Source organism: Podarcis muralis, chromosome 3 (genome assembly GCF_964188315.1).
Source record: "Podarcis muralis chromosome 3, rPodMur119.hap1.1, whole genome shotgun sequence".
NCBI lineage: Eukaryota > Metazoa > Chordata > Lepidosauria > Squamata > Lacertidae > Podarcis > Podarcis muralis.
The window spans coordinates 83,463,674-83,477,463 of NC_135657.1; the positions used below are offsets into that span (position 1 = coordinate 83,463,674).

The 13,790-nt window shown below is 43.3% G+C and overlaps 1 protein-coding gene across 1 annotated transcript; it reads left to right on the top strand.

The window, feature by feature from the left end:
• Positions 1–7,660: 7,660 nt before the first annotated feature.
• Positions 7,661–12,334, top strand: EEF1A1 (eukaryotic translation elongation factor 1 alpha 1). Its single transcript, XM_028722768.2, has 8 exons — positions 7,661–7,792; positions 9,033–9,221; positions 9,728–9,907; positions 10,001–10,297; positions 10,623–10,773; positions 11,034–11,290; positions 11,398–11,632; positions 11,931–12,334. The coding sequence occupies exons 2-8, from the start codon at positions 9,078–9,080 to the stop codon at positions 12,053–12,055; spliced, it is 1,389 nt and encodes a 462-aa protein (XP_028578601.1). The 5' UTR covers positions 7,661–7,792; positions 9,033–9,077; the 3' UTR covers positions 12,056–12,334.
• The last annotated feature ends 1,456 nt before the right edge of the window (positions 12,335–13,790 follow it).

The window sequence follows — 13,790 nt, forward strand, 5'->3', positions numbered from 1 at the left end:
TAGGGTAGTGATAAAGCAGGATATCAGTTCCAAACTTTTCTTCTTCTTCTTCTTCTTCTTCTTCTTCTTCTTCTTCTTCTTCTTCTTCTTCTTTGAAAGACATACAGGTAGTATTAAAGGACAAGGTGCATCTGAGCACATTCTGAATTGAAGGATTTGATTTCGTACTAGAAATGGATTGAGATCACCATCTTTTCACACAAAAATCCTCTCCTGCTTAGCTTTCTTCACCTCAGCAGCCTAATTAGGTAGGATAAATCATTTTGTGTTGTGATTTCTGAACAACTGGGAGTCAGAAACCCTTGCCATTCTACTGTAAACCAGACAGTATATCCTGATTTGCCTTCTGTCCTCGCTTGCTTTACAAAATCAATTGAAGTAAATACTGGCAGATCGATCCAGGAGCTTCAGATTAACGAGGAAAATCCTAATATCACAAAGATAGATTACAAACTCCTTGCAGACTTCTATGTAATTAGGCCAGCTTTCCCTACCTGGTGCCCTCCAGATATCTTGGACTACTCTCATCTGCTTCAACTGGAGGGCACCAAGTTGGGGAACGCTGAATTAAGCCACCATACTAAAGTTACTAGCGCAGCCCCATGTACATTTCCATCATGGATCCACATTCTACAACTTAATCTGTGCAGCATTTCCTATTTATATTACATTTGTAGCTGGCACTGCACAATGAGGAGTTAATCCTATGAGATTTCTCCAACGTAGGCTCTCTGATGAGCTGCCAACAAGTCTTGATTGTGTAAGCCTCGCTGATTGCACGGGGGGGGGGGGGAGACTGTGGTGGAAACGTGGAAGGATATAAATTCACCAGAAGTTTATGCACAGATCGAGCAGGTAGCATTATTGCCAATATATAAACTGATAGTATAAAATAAAAGGATGTATTTCTGAGCACTTACTTGAAAACAAGCAAAATAAATCATGGCAAATTCAGATATTTAATTGTTCATAAGGGTTACATAAAACAAACAAAACAAGGCTTCGTAAAATGTCAAACTGCTCTGGTCAACCTAAGGCAGATTCATTCTTGGTTAACCTCAGACAGATGCAAAGCAAGAACCCTTCGTCATGTGTGCAGCTCTTAACTTTCTAGTGATGGTAGCAGATAAAAAGGGAAATTCTTATTACGTTAGCAGGCTGTCGTAGGACATAGGTTCTACTAGCCTTTGGACATGTTTTACTTAGTGTTGTGATGAAAAATTATTGCCAAATCTTACTGAACACTTCACAGAGCCCATGTGTAGGCCTAAGAGGTGGCACGTATGGTGGCAAAGAACTTCTCTCACTACCATCATTTATATAATTTTATAAGGATTTTATTATAGATTTAATTTTGCATTTTACTGTCTATTTAAACTGCCTGGAGAACTTGATGGGATGGGTGGCAACTGTGCAAAGCTTAGGAAAACTTCCAGGCACTGAGAGGTTTGCTTTCAATTTTCATGATGAGCAACAATGTTTTACGTCACTGCTATGTGTTGGCTTTAGCTTTTGTTTTGCTGTAAAATTTGGATCATCTACCACCTTGAGCACACAGAAATTATTTAAAGAAACAACATAGTTATTCCCTAGCATATACCGTAAATATGTTTTACTGAAGGTTTAAATTCTTTTAATATCCCTTTCTTTCCTTCTTTCTCATTATCTGGACTTTCTACTTTTTGTTCTTGCAACAGAGATTCTGTGCCTCTTTAACAGTTGCACAACAAGGAGAAATTCAGCTGGTGCAGCTTTTCTCAGCATGGAGATGTGGAAAGCTACACATGTTAACTTTATGCATGTCAAGTAGCTGCTAAAGGCGCAATACCCCTACAGGCAGCAAGGGAGGGACGATTACATTATATGATATTCTGGAATGTTCACAGCTGACGTGACAACTTGGCAGAGTATGACAGTTCTGCATGCCATACTGAGAGCCAGTGCCCTGAATGATGACTCACAAGAGAAAATGAGCCAACAAGGCTAAAGTCTACATAGAAACCTTTGAGAGGAAAGTTTTTAACCTTTGACAGAGCTGACAAAATCACCTCACTCTACAATGAATGATAGAGGTTCACAAAGGCACTATGATCTTTTCAAAGGCTTTTTGAAGCACACTCCTATGCATGCCCAGCCAGAAGCAAGTCCTATTGCATTCAATGCCAGTCCAGTATGTACTGGATTGCAGCCTTCGTTCTTACAAGGAGCAGGTGAGATAATAAACTTGTGTCTAGAATGGATCATATCAAATTGCAGGTCAGACCGGGACTGTCACAGGATTCAGCATTCGTCAACACAAAACTATTCCCTTTCCACAGAAGAAAAACCTGATGCCGATGAAGAAATTTTCGTTCAGCTGGCTCCCTAACGTACTAATTTGCTATGTACAGCATAGGAATATGGTGGTGCTGATTTCATATAGGATGGCCAGAAGAAAGAAATGGCAAGGCTCCTATAACTTTAACAATGGTCATGCAAACAACACCTGCTGGAATGTGCCCTCCTGCATGACCGTTAAAGCTCCAGGAGCTCTGTCCTCTTTTGGAATTTGCCACCCTAATTCCAGTGATTTAGGCATCATACAACCTAATCTCCTTCCCCAATTCACAACAGTACTAAGGATACAATCATAACAGTCTTCCAGCTTGTAAATACAGTTACAAACTGTTCAGATAAAGGTTCTGACCTTGCTCCTGTGGCTTTTATAGGCTCATTGCAGAAACTGTTAGGCGCAGTTTAGTCACAGTGTGGAGGTAATTTATAAGCAATATCACCTGCAAATGTTTCTATGTTAAAAGCAAAGAGAGGCAGAAGGAAGTTCAAAACAAAGCATGGCAACATTACAAGTACTCCATGTCAATGCCATCTTGAGATTCACACTTGCACAGAGTCAAAGATTGTGCCCTCCATATCCTGCTGTCCTCTATTCCTAGATATGTGTGGAAATTACTCCCACCTTTTGTCTGTGAGCTAAGTCTGAACTCTCATATTGCCCCATCTGAATCAATCTCCATAGTGACCTTTATTACATTTTCTTAATGAGATTCTTAACTGGTCACTTCAGTTTCTAGCTCTCCTCAGTGTTTGAGCTGCATATCAATTGGATAGTTAGACTGCAATTTCAATTCCCACCCCCCACCCGAGATAGTTCTATTCTCTGTAAGATCAAGTGATCTGGGAGATGACTTGAATAATCCATACTTTGATAAGAGGGGCATTTTACTAAACTTTGCTTGTCAAGTCTCTACCATCACCATAACGGACCGATTTTCATTTACATGTCTTGGCAGTTGATGGTGATCTCCATTAAAAAACCCTCTCCCCAAGCCACAGTGAGGCATATTTGAAAGTGAACTGTTGAGGTGAGTGAAGGAAGAGGCATCTTAGTGTGACCAGGTAGAGAAGAGGACAAGGCTAGGATGACAAATTAAACTTGCTGAAATCCCCTCTCTTTTGTACCACTGTTAAATATCCAGGAGCACTGACCTCTTTTCCGTCTGGCCTTCCTACTATAAAGGGTTTCCTCTGCAATTAATGAAGAGTAACCTGCAGTTGCTAACCATTTCTCCCGATCCGTCCCAAATAATAATAATAATAATAATAAATTTTATTTATATCCCGCCCTCCCCAGCTGAAGCTGGGCTCAGGGCGGCTAACAACAATAAAAATAATCCGACATTCTAAAACATTCATTATAAAATTAATTAAATCAAATTAAATTAAAATCAAATTAATGGCAACCATCAAGCTAAATTCTGTGCATATTGCCGATTGCCAGAGGAGGAGGTCAGGCTGCGCCCTGACCAAAGGCCTGGTGGAACAGCTCTGTCTTGCAGGCCCTGCGGAAGGATGTCAGGTCCTGCAGAGCCCTAGTCTCTTGTGACAGAGTGTTCCACCAGATTGGAGCCGCGACCGAGAAGGCCCTGGCTCTAGTTGAGGCCAGCCTAACCTCTTTGTGGCCTGGGATCTTTAGGATGTTTTTATTTGCAGACCGTAGATTTCTCTGTGGGACATACCAGGAGAGGCGGTCCCGTAGGTACGAGGGTCCTAGGCCGTATAGGGCTTTAAAGGTTAAAACCAGCACCTTAAACCTGATCCTGTACTCCACCGGGAGCCAGTGCAGCTGGTATAATACCGGATGGATATGATCTCGCAGCGAAGACCCCATAATGAGTCTCACCGCGGCATTCTGCACCCGCTGGAGTTTCTGGGTCAGTCTCAAGGGCAGCCCCGCGTAGAGCGAGTTACAATAATCCAGTCTGGAGGTGACCGCCGCCTGGATCACAGTGGCTAGGTCAGGGCGAGAGAGATAAGGAGCCAACTGCTTAGCTTGGCGGAGATGAAAATCTGTTTGGGATTCATATACCTCCCACAATTTGTACTTGAGAGAAACTAGTAGTTCTGACAGTCCAAACTAGTCCTTTCAGTTCTAATCAGTATTTCTGCAGTCTTTTGAGGGAACTTTATATAGGTAATTAATGCAAATTGCCTTTATAAGGAAGAGCAGATATTCCAAGCCCTGCAGTTTTCCAAATTCTTATTCATCAAGTTAGGGTGCCTTTCTGCACGACTTAGGTGTACTTCTTAGATGGGATCAAAAGTAAACTACTTTTAAACCATGCTGCTATTTGACAACTGGGGCTGGGGGAAGGAGGATCTGGAATTATCACATTAATTTTTATGGGCATATGGAACCTATGGATTCATTTTCCCAAGGCTAAAGGAACTGGCTTGGTAAAAGCAACCAATACTAATGTCAGACATTAACACACCTCCTTATTATCACCATCCATAAAATCACCTAGCTTCCAGACCACCCTTTGAAGCTTAAACTGGTTTGACTGCACTGGTGGATCATCTACACGGGGAAGAAGACAGGGAGGTGTAATCCTGTTGACTCTCCTGGATCTCATAGTGGTTTTTAATATAATTGACAATGGTATGCTTCTGGGTCACCATCCTAGAATAGAAATTGGGGGCATCACGCTCTAGTGGTTTTGCTTCCTACCTGACTGGCAGGTTCTAGAAAAGCGATTATTTGCTGGTCTGAATACCAAGTGGCATATGCAGTTTGTGTAATGTTATGTTCTTTTCTTTTAACTGCCTTTGGCTAGTGAATGTACTGTGTCCACCTGAGGTGTTGCTAGGCTTGAGGGGGTACTTTGGGGGAGGGGGATTTCAAAATTGCAGGGCCAGCGCAGGCTGACTAAAAAAATGTTGAACACAATCTACTCCCAGGTAAATGGGGTTAGGATTTCAGCCTTCAGTATTCACTGAGATGGTATATACGTTATGCCTGTATTTTACCTGTTAGAAAACAATGAGCTGTTATTGCCAAATACAAAAATCCTTGTGAGCAAGTTCCTTGTATTTGTTTAAGCAGCTGCTTTCCTTCATGCCATTGCGGATCCCTCTCTAGCCTAGTTGACTTTCCTGCTGCAATCAGAAGGCCTACAAGTCCAAAAGGAATCTTCAGCACCCCCATTCCAGGTATGCAGTGTGGGACAGATTTCGTGAGAATCTGGGGAACTGTGAATTTTATCTACTGTGGGTCTGTAATTAGTGCATGCCTCTTTTACTCAGTAATGATTAGTTGTCCTCTGAGAAACCTAAAGAAGGTCACCTCTAAAGTAAACAAAATAGTGAAGTCTCCAAGTACTTGAGCCCAATGTGACTTGCAGCCTGATTCTCAATAGGTTCACCAAGAAATAAATTCCATACATAGCCTAATCCGTAATGCATGCATTAGAAGCCCATTGTTTTTAATAGGACTGTTTTAAATGGGGCTAAAGTGTGTTTAGGTAGGATTGCAGCCTCAGTGGGAGGAAAATAAAGTTCAACACACATTCCATAGAGTGGACTTACTTCTGAGTAAACATGCTCAGGATTGAAGGAGCATTTTAATGGTTTGGAGAACGTTAAACAATTTATGGATTATGGTTTCCTTAAGGGGGAATTAGCAAACTGACTGACCACTTTGTTTATACTTACATCAGTGAAGCAGCTCACAGCGAATGAGCCCCGATACTATGATGATTCTGTCTGTGAATGCAAATTTTTTGGATTTCTCCCACCACCACCCCAGTGTGTCTGGAGCTATTTCAAATCACTATCTGAAAAGTAGTTAGTCTGTGATTTATTTGTTACATGTCAAAAACAAGTGGCTATTGAAAGGACAAAAGTTTTTTCAGTTTATACTTTTTGCCATTTAATAGGTTCTCAGAAGTATCTTTATGAAAGGAATAGCGACTGCCTCTGTTGCATATGCTGCCAATGGCATAGAATTAAAACTAAGACAGCAAAAGACCCTGCTGAATTCTTCTTTGCAGTTTGCACAAGTCCATGGTTAGCTTACTTCCAAGTTATGATCAGTCTAGAGAAGTCCTGTGCGTATTTTACTGGGAAGTACTGGTAAATTCCACTGAATTCACCAGGGCTTGTTCCCAAATAAGAGCAGATAGGATTATAACCATTGTACACTGAAGTTCAACTAAACTTAATGGGGCACATAAAGCACATGTAAATTCAGCCTACAGCTACTAGTTATGAAGGTTGTGCTCCACTTGCACGGTTGGAGGCAGTACAGTTGCTGGAAACCATGGGAAGTGCTCTTGGGCTCGAATCCTGCTTGTGGGTTTTCTACAGGCATGTGGTTGGCCACTGTGAGAACAGGATGCTGCACTAGATGGGCCACTGGCTTTAGCTGGATTGGTGGCAATCGGTGTTTATGGCAGGGCTGTATCATTTCTTCAAATTTAGGGTTGCCATACAAAGCTCAACTGTCCAGATTTTCATTGTTTGAAATATGGCAATATGTTTCTGTCGTTTATGAAATAAATGTAAAAGGCAGTTATAAACAATGAAAAGGCAGGGAATGCTCGTGTTTCCAAGCCTCGCTGATGCTCTTTGTATTCAAATTTTACAATGTGCATGAAAAACATTCCTTAAAATAAATTGACGTTCTTAGGTGTTGTGGTTAGAGTAGCTTTAAACGCCAATGAAACTTCAGAAGAAATCGAGGAGAAATATTGCTTATACTTCTGGTAAGACACTGCGGAGGGGAAGGGGCAAAATCCACTGCGTCTAGATAAAGAGCGTTGTTGTTTTTAGCGTGGCGTGGTACTGAGATGTATGAATGAGCGTAACGTAAAGAGCGGGCGAAGGATGCATGCATGCTTCGGGGGCATAACTACGGTGACTTATGGTGTGAGGAATAGGAAGCGAAGGACTGAAGGGAAACAAAGATGTGATTTTGGGTGAAGACATGCCTCCCCTCCCAAGACTGAATTAAAGGGAAGCGCCGAGGTGGGAAGACGGGTGTGGAGTGTGGGGGCAGAAACTAGGGAGGACTCAGCGGCGTGCATGTGTGAAGGGAGGATACGGCCGGGGGATGGGCGCTCCCTCCAGCCAGGGACTATGGGGGGGGGATGGGCTGGGACTGCTGAAGGCTGGACTGACCCGCTCAACCCAACTCTGGCATTGCAGGCGGGAAGAGGACGTGTCTCCAAACTCTCAACGCCCCCGCACACGAAACGCGACTTCGAGAAGGGAGAGGGACGATTCAACAGAAAGTTACGTTTCCGTGAAAGAGAGGGTGTTTTGCCCCTTTCCCTAGACGCAGCTCTCGAGGGGAGGCGTGCGGGGCGAAGGGCGGGGGAGCCGAGAAGCAGCGAATGGAACGCTGGGAGCCGTGACGTGTCCCTCAGGCCGCCGCCCTCCCGGCTCAAACTATATAAGGGGCGCCGCTCTCGGCTTCTGCCTTTTTCGCTACGGGTTTGCCGCTGCTTCAGAGGTAAGCTGGCTTGCGGGCGGGCCGCGTTCATAGGCCCAGGCCTGGGAGGGGGGCGGGGATTGAGGAGAGCCCACGTGGTCCTCGCACGGCCGAGAGCCGTTCCTGGCGACGGGTAGGGGGGCCGAGGGAGAGAGGGACAGCGGCGGTTTGAAGCCGGGGGGGGGGGAGGAGAAGGTGGGGAAGTGTGCATGCGCATGCCCAGTTGCCTAGTCCGCGACCCAAGTGGGTTCTTCTGCCCCTGAGTCCGTCCCCCCCTCAAAAAATAATGCCTCGGCGTGTGCGGAATGGGGGGGTGGATTGTGTGTCTCGTGCGGGTGGGGGAGGGGAGTCAGAGAGGAGCATCCGTTCTCCCCAATGTGCCCATGAAGGAAGGAGGGAGGGTTCCGAAGACACGTGTCGTGTTCCCTTCGGGGCGAAACGCGGCATCTCCGGTAGGGCGGGATGGGGGCCCCGGCTGCGGTCGTGGCAGGTGTGCTCCCATAATCGTATTTTAAAAACAGCCCCGCTTTCCTATAGCGGCCTGTTCGACTGTACTCTTGCTTTAGTTCTGGCCCCGTGACACACGACGGCCCATCCTCTCCTCTCCTACAAGGGGCCCCATTTCTCGGCCTTTCCCCCCGCTTTCCGCTCAGAAGGAAGAGGGGGAAAAATGGCCGCCGCCGCTGCTGCCGTCACAAAATGGAGGGCGGGCGGGGCGCGCGTGCCAGCCAACGAGTGGCTCAACTACCGCTCCTCACCGGACACCCCCCTCCCGCCGCCCCCCCCCCCCAATACGCGAACCTTCGGCACGCTTCGCTCTTCCTTGCTCATCCCCCTCCCCGGCCCAACCCGGACTCGTGCTCGCTTGGCTTACGACACAAAGGAGCGGGAGCCGCCCTTCTCTCTCCCCCCCCCCCCAAAAAAACCTCCCTCTCCTTATATCCTGTAATGGCCACGACGCGGTAGGGTCTTGAGAACAGTTTATGAGGGGAATTCTAGCCCAGGTTAGCCTCGTCGCGGTCGTCGTCCCCCTCTCACGCGCCCTCCCGCGGTGGGTGGAGCTGGCTTGGGCCTAGTTTCGGCCTCGATCCCTTCAATCAAAGGGAGCAGATAACCGGCCTTGGACGGCCAGCCCGCATGGCGTCTTCTACTCGTGTTGTTAACGCTCCTCTCCACTAGGGGGTTCTGCTTTAACTGCATTTTCTTTTTATAAAAACTGGTGGTTTTTTTTTACATTTCTCTTTTCCCCCACACCTCCAAGGTGCTTTTTCTGAAGAGCAAGAGAACCATCTACTAACATTCCAAAATGGGAAAGGAAAAGACCCACATCAACATCGTTGTCATCGGACATGTCGACTCTGGCAAGTCCACCACCACCGGTCACCTGATTTACAAATGTGGTGGAATTGATAAGAGGACCATTGAGAAGTTTGAGAAGGAAGCTGCTGAGGTGCGTTTGTCTCTGGAAGCAATTGTCAGTTTTCAATTTTAAATGGGTTTAGAAAGCTTTACGAGATGCATTTTTTTCCACGGTAAAGCTGACATTAACTTTTGAATTTATGTAGCGTTTGCTACGCTGGAAGGATCCTGTGAAGTTAATTCCTTTTTGGTGTGGGCAGCTTGTGTCTTATTCCTAGTTTGTGTTGAAACAACTGTTTCCATAGAACTGCTAAATTCTATGTAATTCTTGTAGAAGAAACTAGGTGATAAAAGTTTGAACAGTTCATATTGCGTATATTAGGTAATGGCGGATTAGCATGTCAGTGGGTTAAGTAAGCAAAGTTGGTGTGGAATCTTTCACCACTTCTGCCAAGTGCAATTTGCTAAACATAGCCTGTATATTATATTTCAGAGCATGGAAGTGTGCTATCTTTAGAAACAGATTCAGTTAATGTGTTCATTACTGTATGTCTAGTGCAAGAGACGTTAATGCCATTTTTCTCCCCCTTTAAATAGATGGGTAAGGGCTCCTTCAAGTATGCCTGGGTGTTGGACAAGCTGAAGGCAGAACGTGAACGTGGTATCACCATTGATATTTCTCTTTGGAAGTTTGAAACAAGCAAATACTACGTCACTATCATTGATGCCCCTGGACACAGAGACTTCATCAAAAACATGATTACTGGTACCTCCCAGGTGAGCAAACAGTTTTACCATTTTGGCTATAATAAAAACTAAGTACTGTATAATGATTGAAACAGTGTAAATAATTACATATTTTTCCTAAAGGCTGACTGTGCTGTCCTGATTGTTGCGGCTGGTGTTGGTGAATTTGAAGCAGGTATCTCCAAGAACGGGCAGACCCGTGAGCATGCCCTTCTGGCATATACACTGGGTGTAAAACAGCTCATCGTTGGTGTTAACAAAATGGATTCCACCGAGCCACCTTACAGCCAGAAGAGATACGAGGAAATTGTCAAAGAAGTCAGCACATACATCAAGAAAATTGGTTACAATCCTGATACAGTGGCTTTTGTGCCAATTTCTGGCTGGAATGGAGACAACATGTTGGAGCCCAGCTCTAATGTAAGTAATAATGCTCATCAAGAATTGTGAGACTGCAATTCAAATAATTTTGGAATTTGAAAAGAACAATAAATGTAAGGTTTTAATAGTTGCTCATCTGATTTCTGCAGCAATGAGGAAATGATGGTGATAATAAAAAATAATTTATACCTGGCCCATCTGGCTGGCAACACATGTTTAACAAAATCTACATGCTAAAGTTCAAAACTTGTGCAGTATTCTTGTCAGAAAACTTTATATTCATTTATCACCAGAAAGTAACTAAAAACTGCTTATAGAGCTTTCGCAGAAAAGTAACATGTTGCATTTCCCCCCCTTTCTGCAGATGCCCTGGTTTAAGGGATGGAAAGTGACCCGTAAGGATGGCAATGCTAGCGGAACTACACTGCTGGAAGCTCTGGATTCTATCTTGCCACCAACTCGTCCAACTGACAAACCACTGCGTCTGCCACTTCAGGATGTCTACAAAATTGGTGGTATGTAGTATAAGAATTTTATATTGTTATTGGAGGGACTAGTGCCTACAAAGTAAAGATTTCATATTAGGTGATTTAATTGAACTTGCATTTCAAAAATGTAAATGGCACTGGAAGTTTTTTCATTTCTGTACATATCTGTGCCATCCCATCCACTTGACCTTCCCCACACGTGACACTGCTCCATTCCTGTTTCTTTCTCTGTAGGTCAAGTATAAGTGTAATGCCATGAATGTAAACTTTATATTTCTTTCCTTAAGGGATTGGTACCGTTCCAGTTGGTCGTGTGGAAACTGGTATCCTGAAACCAGGCATGGTTGTAACATTTGCCCCAGTTAATGTTACAACTGAAGTAAAATCTGTGGAGATGCACCATGAAGCTCTGAGTGAAGCTCTGCCTGGTGACAATGTTGGTTTCAACGTAAAGAACGTGTCTGTTAAAGATGTCCGTCGTGGTAATGTTGCTGGCGACAGCAAAAATGATCCACCAATGGAAGCTGCTGGGTTCACAGCACAGGTATTTAGCAATTCTTAATTTGGTCAATTTCAGCTTACATACAGATGGGAGTTAAACTTACTGTATGCAGCTAGATGTAGATTTCTCTTCTTTGAACTATTCCATAGGTTATCATTTTGAATCATCCTGGCCAAATTAGTGCTGGCTATGCCCCTGTGCTGGATTGCCACACTGCTCATATTGCCTGCAAGTTTGCTGAGCTGAAGGAGAAGATTGATCGTCGTTCTGGTAAGAAGCTGGAAGATGGTCCCAAATTCCTGAAATCTGGAGATGCTGCCATCGTTGACATGATTCCAGGGAAGCCCATGTGTGTGGAGAGCTTCTCTGACTACCCTCCTCTGGGTAAGTAGCTATTTTAGTCCTAACTTGTTTATCAGGGCAGGGTTAGTTTTGGAGTAGCTGTTACTAAATTTGTATTCCGTTCTATACTCTTGGATCAGTTCCAGATAACAATGTGATAGAGCTACCTACCTTTTTTCCTTGAGAATATTAATAGAAAACTCATGTTAGCATCTGAGTAATTATATTTTGCACTTTGCTCATCTTAAATGGAAAAGTGTTTTCATTTTATAATTGCCCATAGGATGTAGTGTCTTTCTTTGAAGGTTTCTTGGTTGTTAACTCTCTTCTTCACACCTAGGTCGCTTTGCTGTGCGTGATATGAGACAGACCGTTGCTGTTGGTGTCATCAAGGCGGTCGACAAGAAAGCAGCTGGTGCTGGCAAGGTCACAAAGTCTGCCCAGAAAGCTCAGAAGGCTAAATGAAAATTCTGTACATCTGCCACCCCAGTCTTAATCAGTGGTGGAAGCATGGTCTCAGAACTGTTTGTCTCAATTGGCCATTTAAGTTTAATAGTAAAAGACTGGTTAATGATTACAATGCATCGTAAAAGCTTCAGAAGGAAAGGAATGTTTGTGGACCATTTGTTTCGTGGCAGTTCTTAAGTTATTAGTTTTTAAAATCAGTAACCTTTTTTAAATGGAAACAACTTGACCAAAATCTGTCACAAATTTTGAGACCATTAAAACAAAGTTTAATGCAAAGTCTCTGTGTTCTTTGGGGCTAATAGTTACACTTTGGATACTTGGTAATAGACTTGGGCCTATTGCAAAGTTCAAAGGTTAAAAAAGGAATTGCTTTATCCTTGATACTGGTATGTTAATATTTTAAAACATTGCAACACACAAAAGGCTAGGGTGGAAAAAGCCTTCTGAACTTCTTATCTTTGCCAATATTCACCCAGAATTGAGCTGGGATCAACGAGTTGAGTAGCTAAATTTTCTGCAGTGTTTAGGCATGCTTAAGCCTACTAAATGTTTAGGATTACAGGTTTAAAATCTGTCATTTCCTTATTTAAGCAAAGCACACATAGTTGGTAGCTGGTTTCTTCTATTCCAAGATGTTAGTATAGATGTGTTAAGCTTTGAAGTTTCAGTGACTACTTTTAACTGTTGCTGGTTTGATTAAAGCTTTGCGTTCTTACCTTATAGTTTACCACACAAGTTGGAAGCTTTGCTTCTGGTAAAATATTTTTAATGTAAATTGGAATGTTATGGATTAACATGACTGAAGTCACTAAGGTTTTCTCAATAGTATTTTGCTGCTAACTTAAGAATTGTAGTAGGCTATGAAATGAGAGGCTAGATTTTTACTTGATCCTCAGGCTAGTCATTTAAGATCATGAAATTGGTAAACCTTTTACAAAAATAGATCATGAATTAATAAATCGTGTGAAAACAGCATGCTCTCCACCCCTTTGTGATTCCTCGTGTAAAACCAGCTTCCAGTATACAGCATAGATCAACACCAACAACCAGGTTCTAGGTGCTGTGCCAAACGAGTATGATTGAGAGCCTTGCCACAAAGGGGCCAAAATTGGACATTAAAAAAAGTGTTCAACTAGCAGTTCTAGCTTCAGATAGCTTTAGTTTGAGTTGTCCTGTTTTCTGAGGAACACTGGACACACTGGTAAATATTATACTATACTATAGCTTATGTTGGTTGACTTGACAGCATTGAAGGTGATCAAACTCTATTATTAAAAGTAGTCCTTGTTATACAAATAACTTGTTCTTATTTTTTCCACCTCCAGTAAATTTGAGGCATGGGGTGTGGCATCCAAATTAAATGGCCTTGCTTTTCTATAGTTAAACTTCATATTCTCTTAGCTTCAGCTCTTATGGATTGGAGTAATGGATATTTGGGTCCTGCTTTTGGTAGTTATCACAAATACTCCAGATTTAAAATTCTACCAGCAATTTTAGGGTGCATTCTAGCAAAAGATAAGACATTTATAAAACTGAATTCAAGGTGTGGAAGTTGTGCCATGTGCTTTGTGCCTATTGAAATCAACTGGACCTTTAAGTTCAACTAACTGGATCATTGCCCTTATTCATTTCATCTAGAGTTGTGGGTATTGAAAATAATAATGGCAAAATGTCATTAAGGCTTTTGGCTCTTGAAGGCACAAACTCTGGCCTGCAGGAAAATTCCCTGGAT

Bases quoted from the DNA above. Each gene is read 5' to 3' on its own strand.
- EEF1A1 (XM_028722768.2), top strand. From the start codon at position 9,078: ATGGGAAAGGAAAAGACCCACATCAACATCGTTGTCATCGGACATGTC. The intron at 10,774-11,033 runs GTATGTAGTATA...TCTTTCCTTAAG, and splicing joins GGATGTCTACAAAATTGGTG to GGATTGGTACCGTTCCAGTT. The intron at 11,291-11,397 runs GTATTTAGCAAT...ACTATTCCATAG, and splicing joins CTGCTGGGTTCACAGCACAG to GTTATCATTTTGAATCATCC.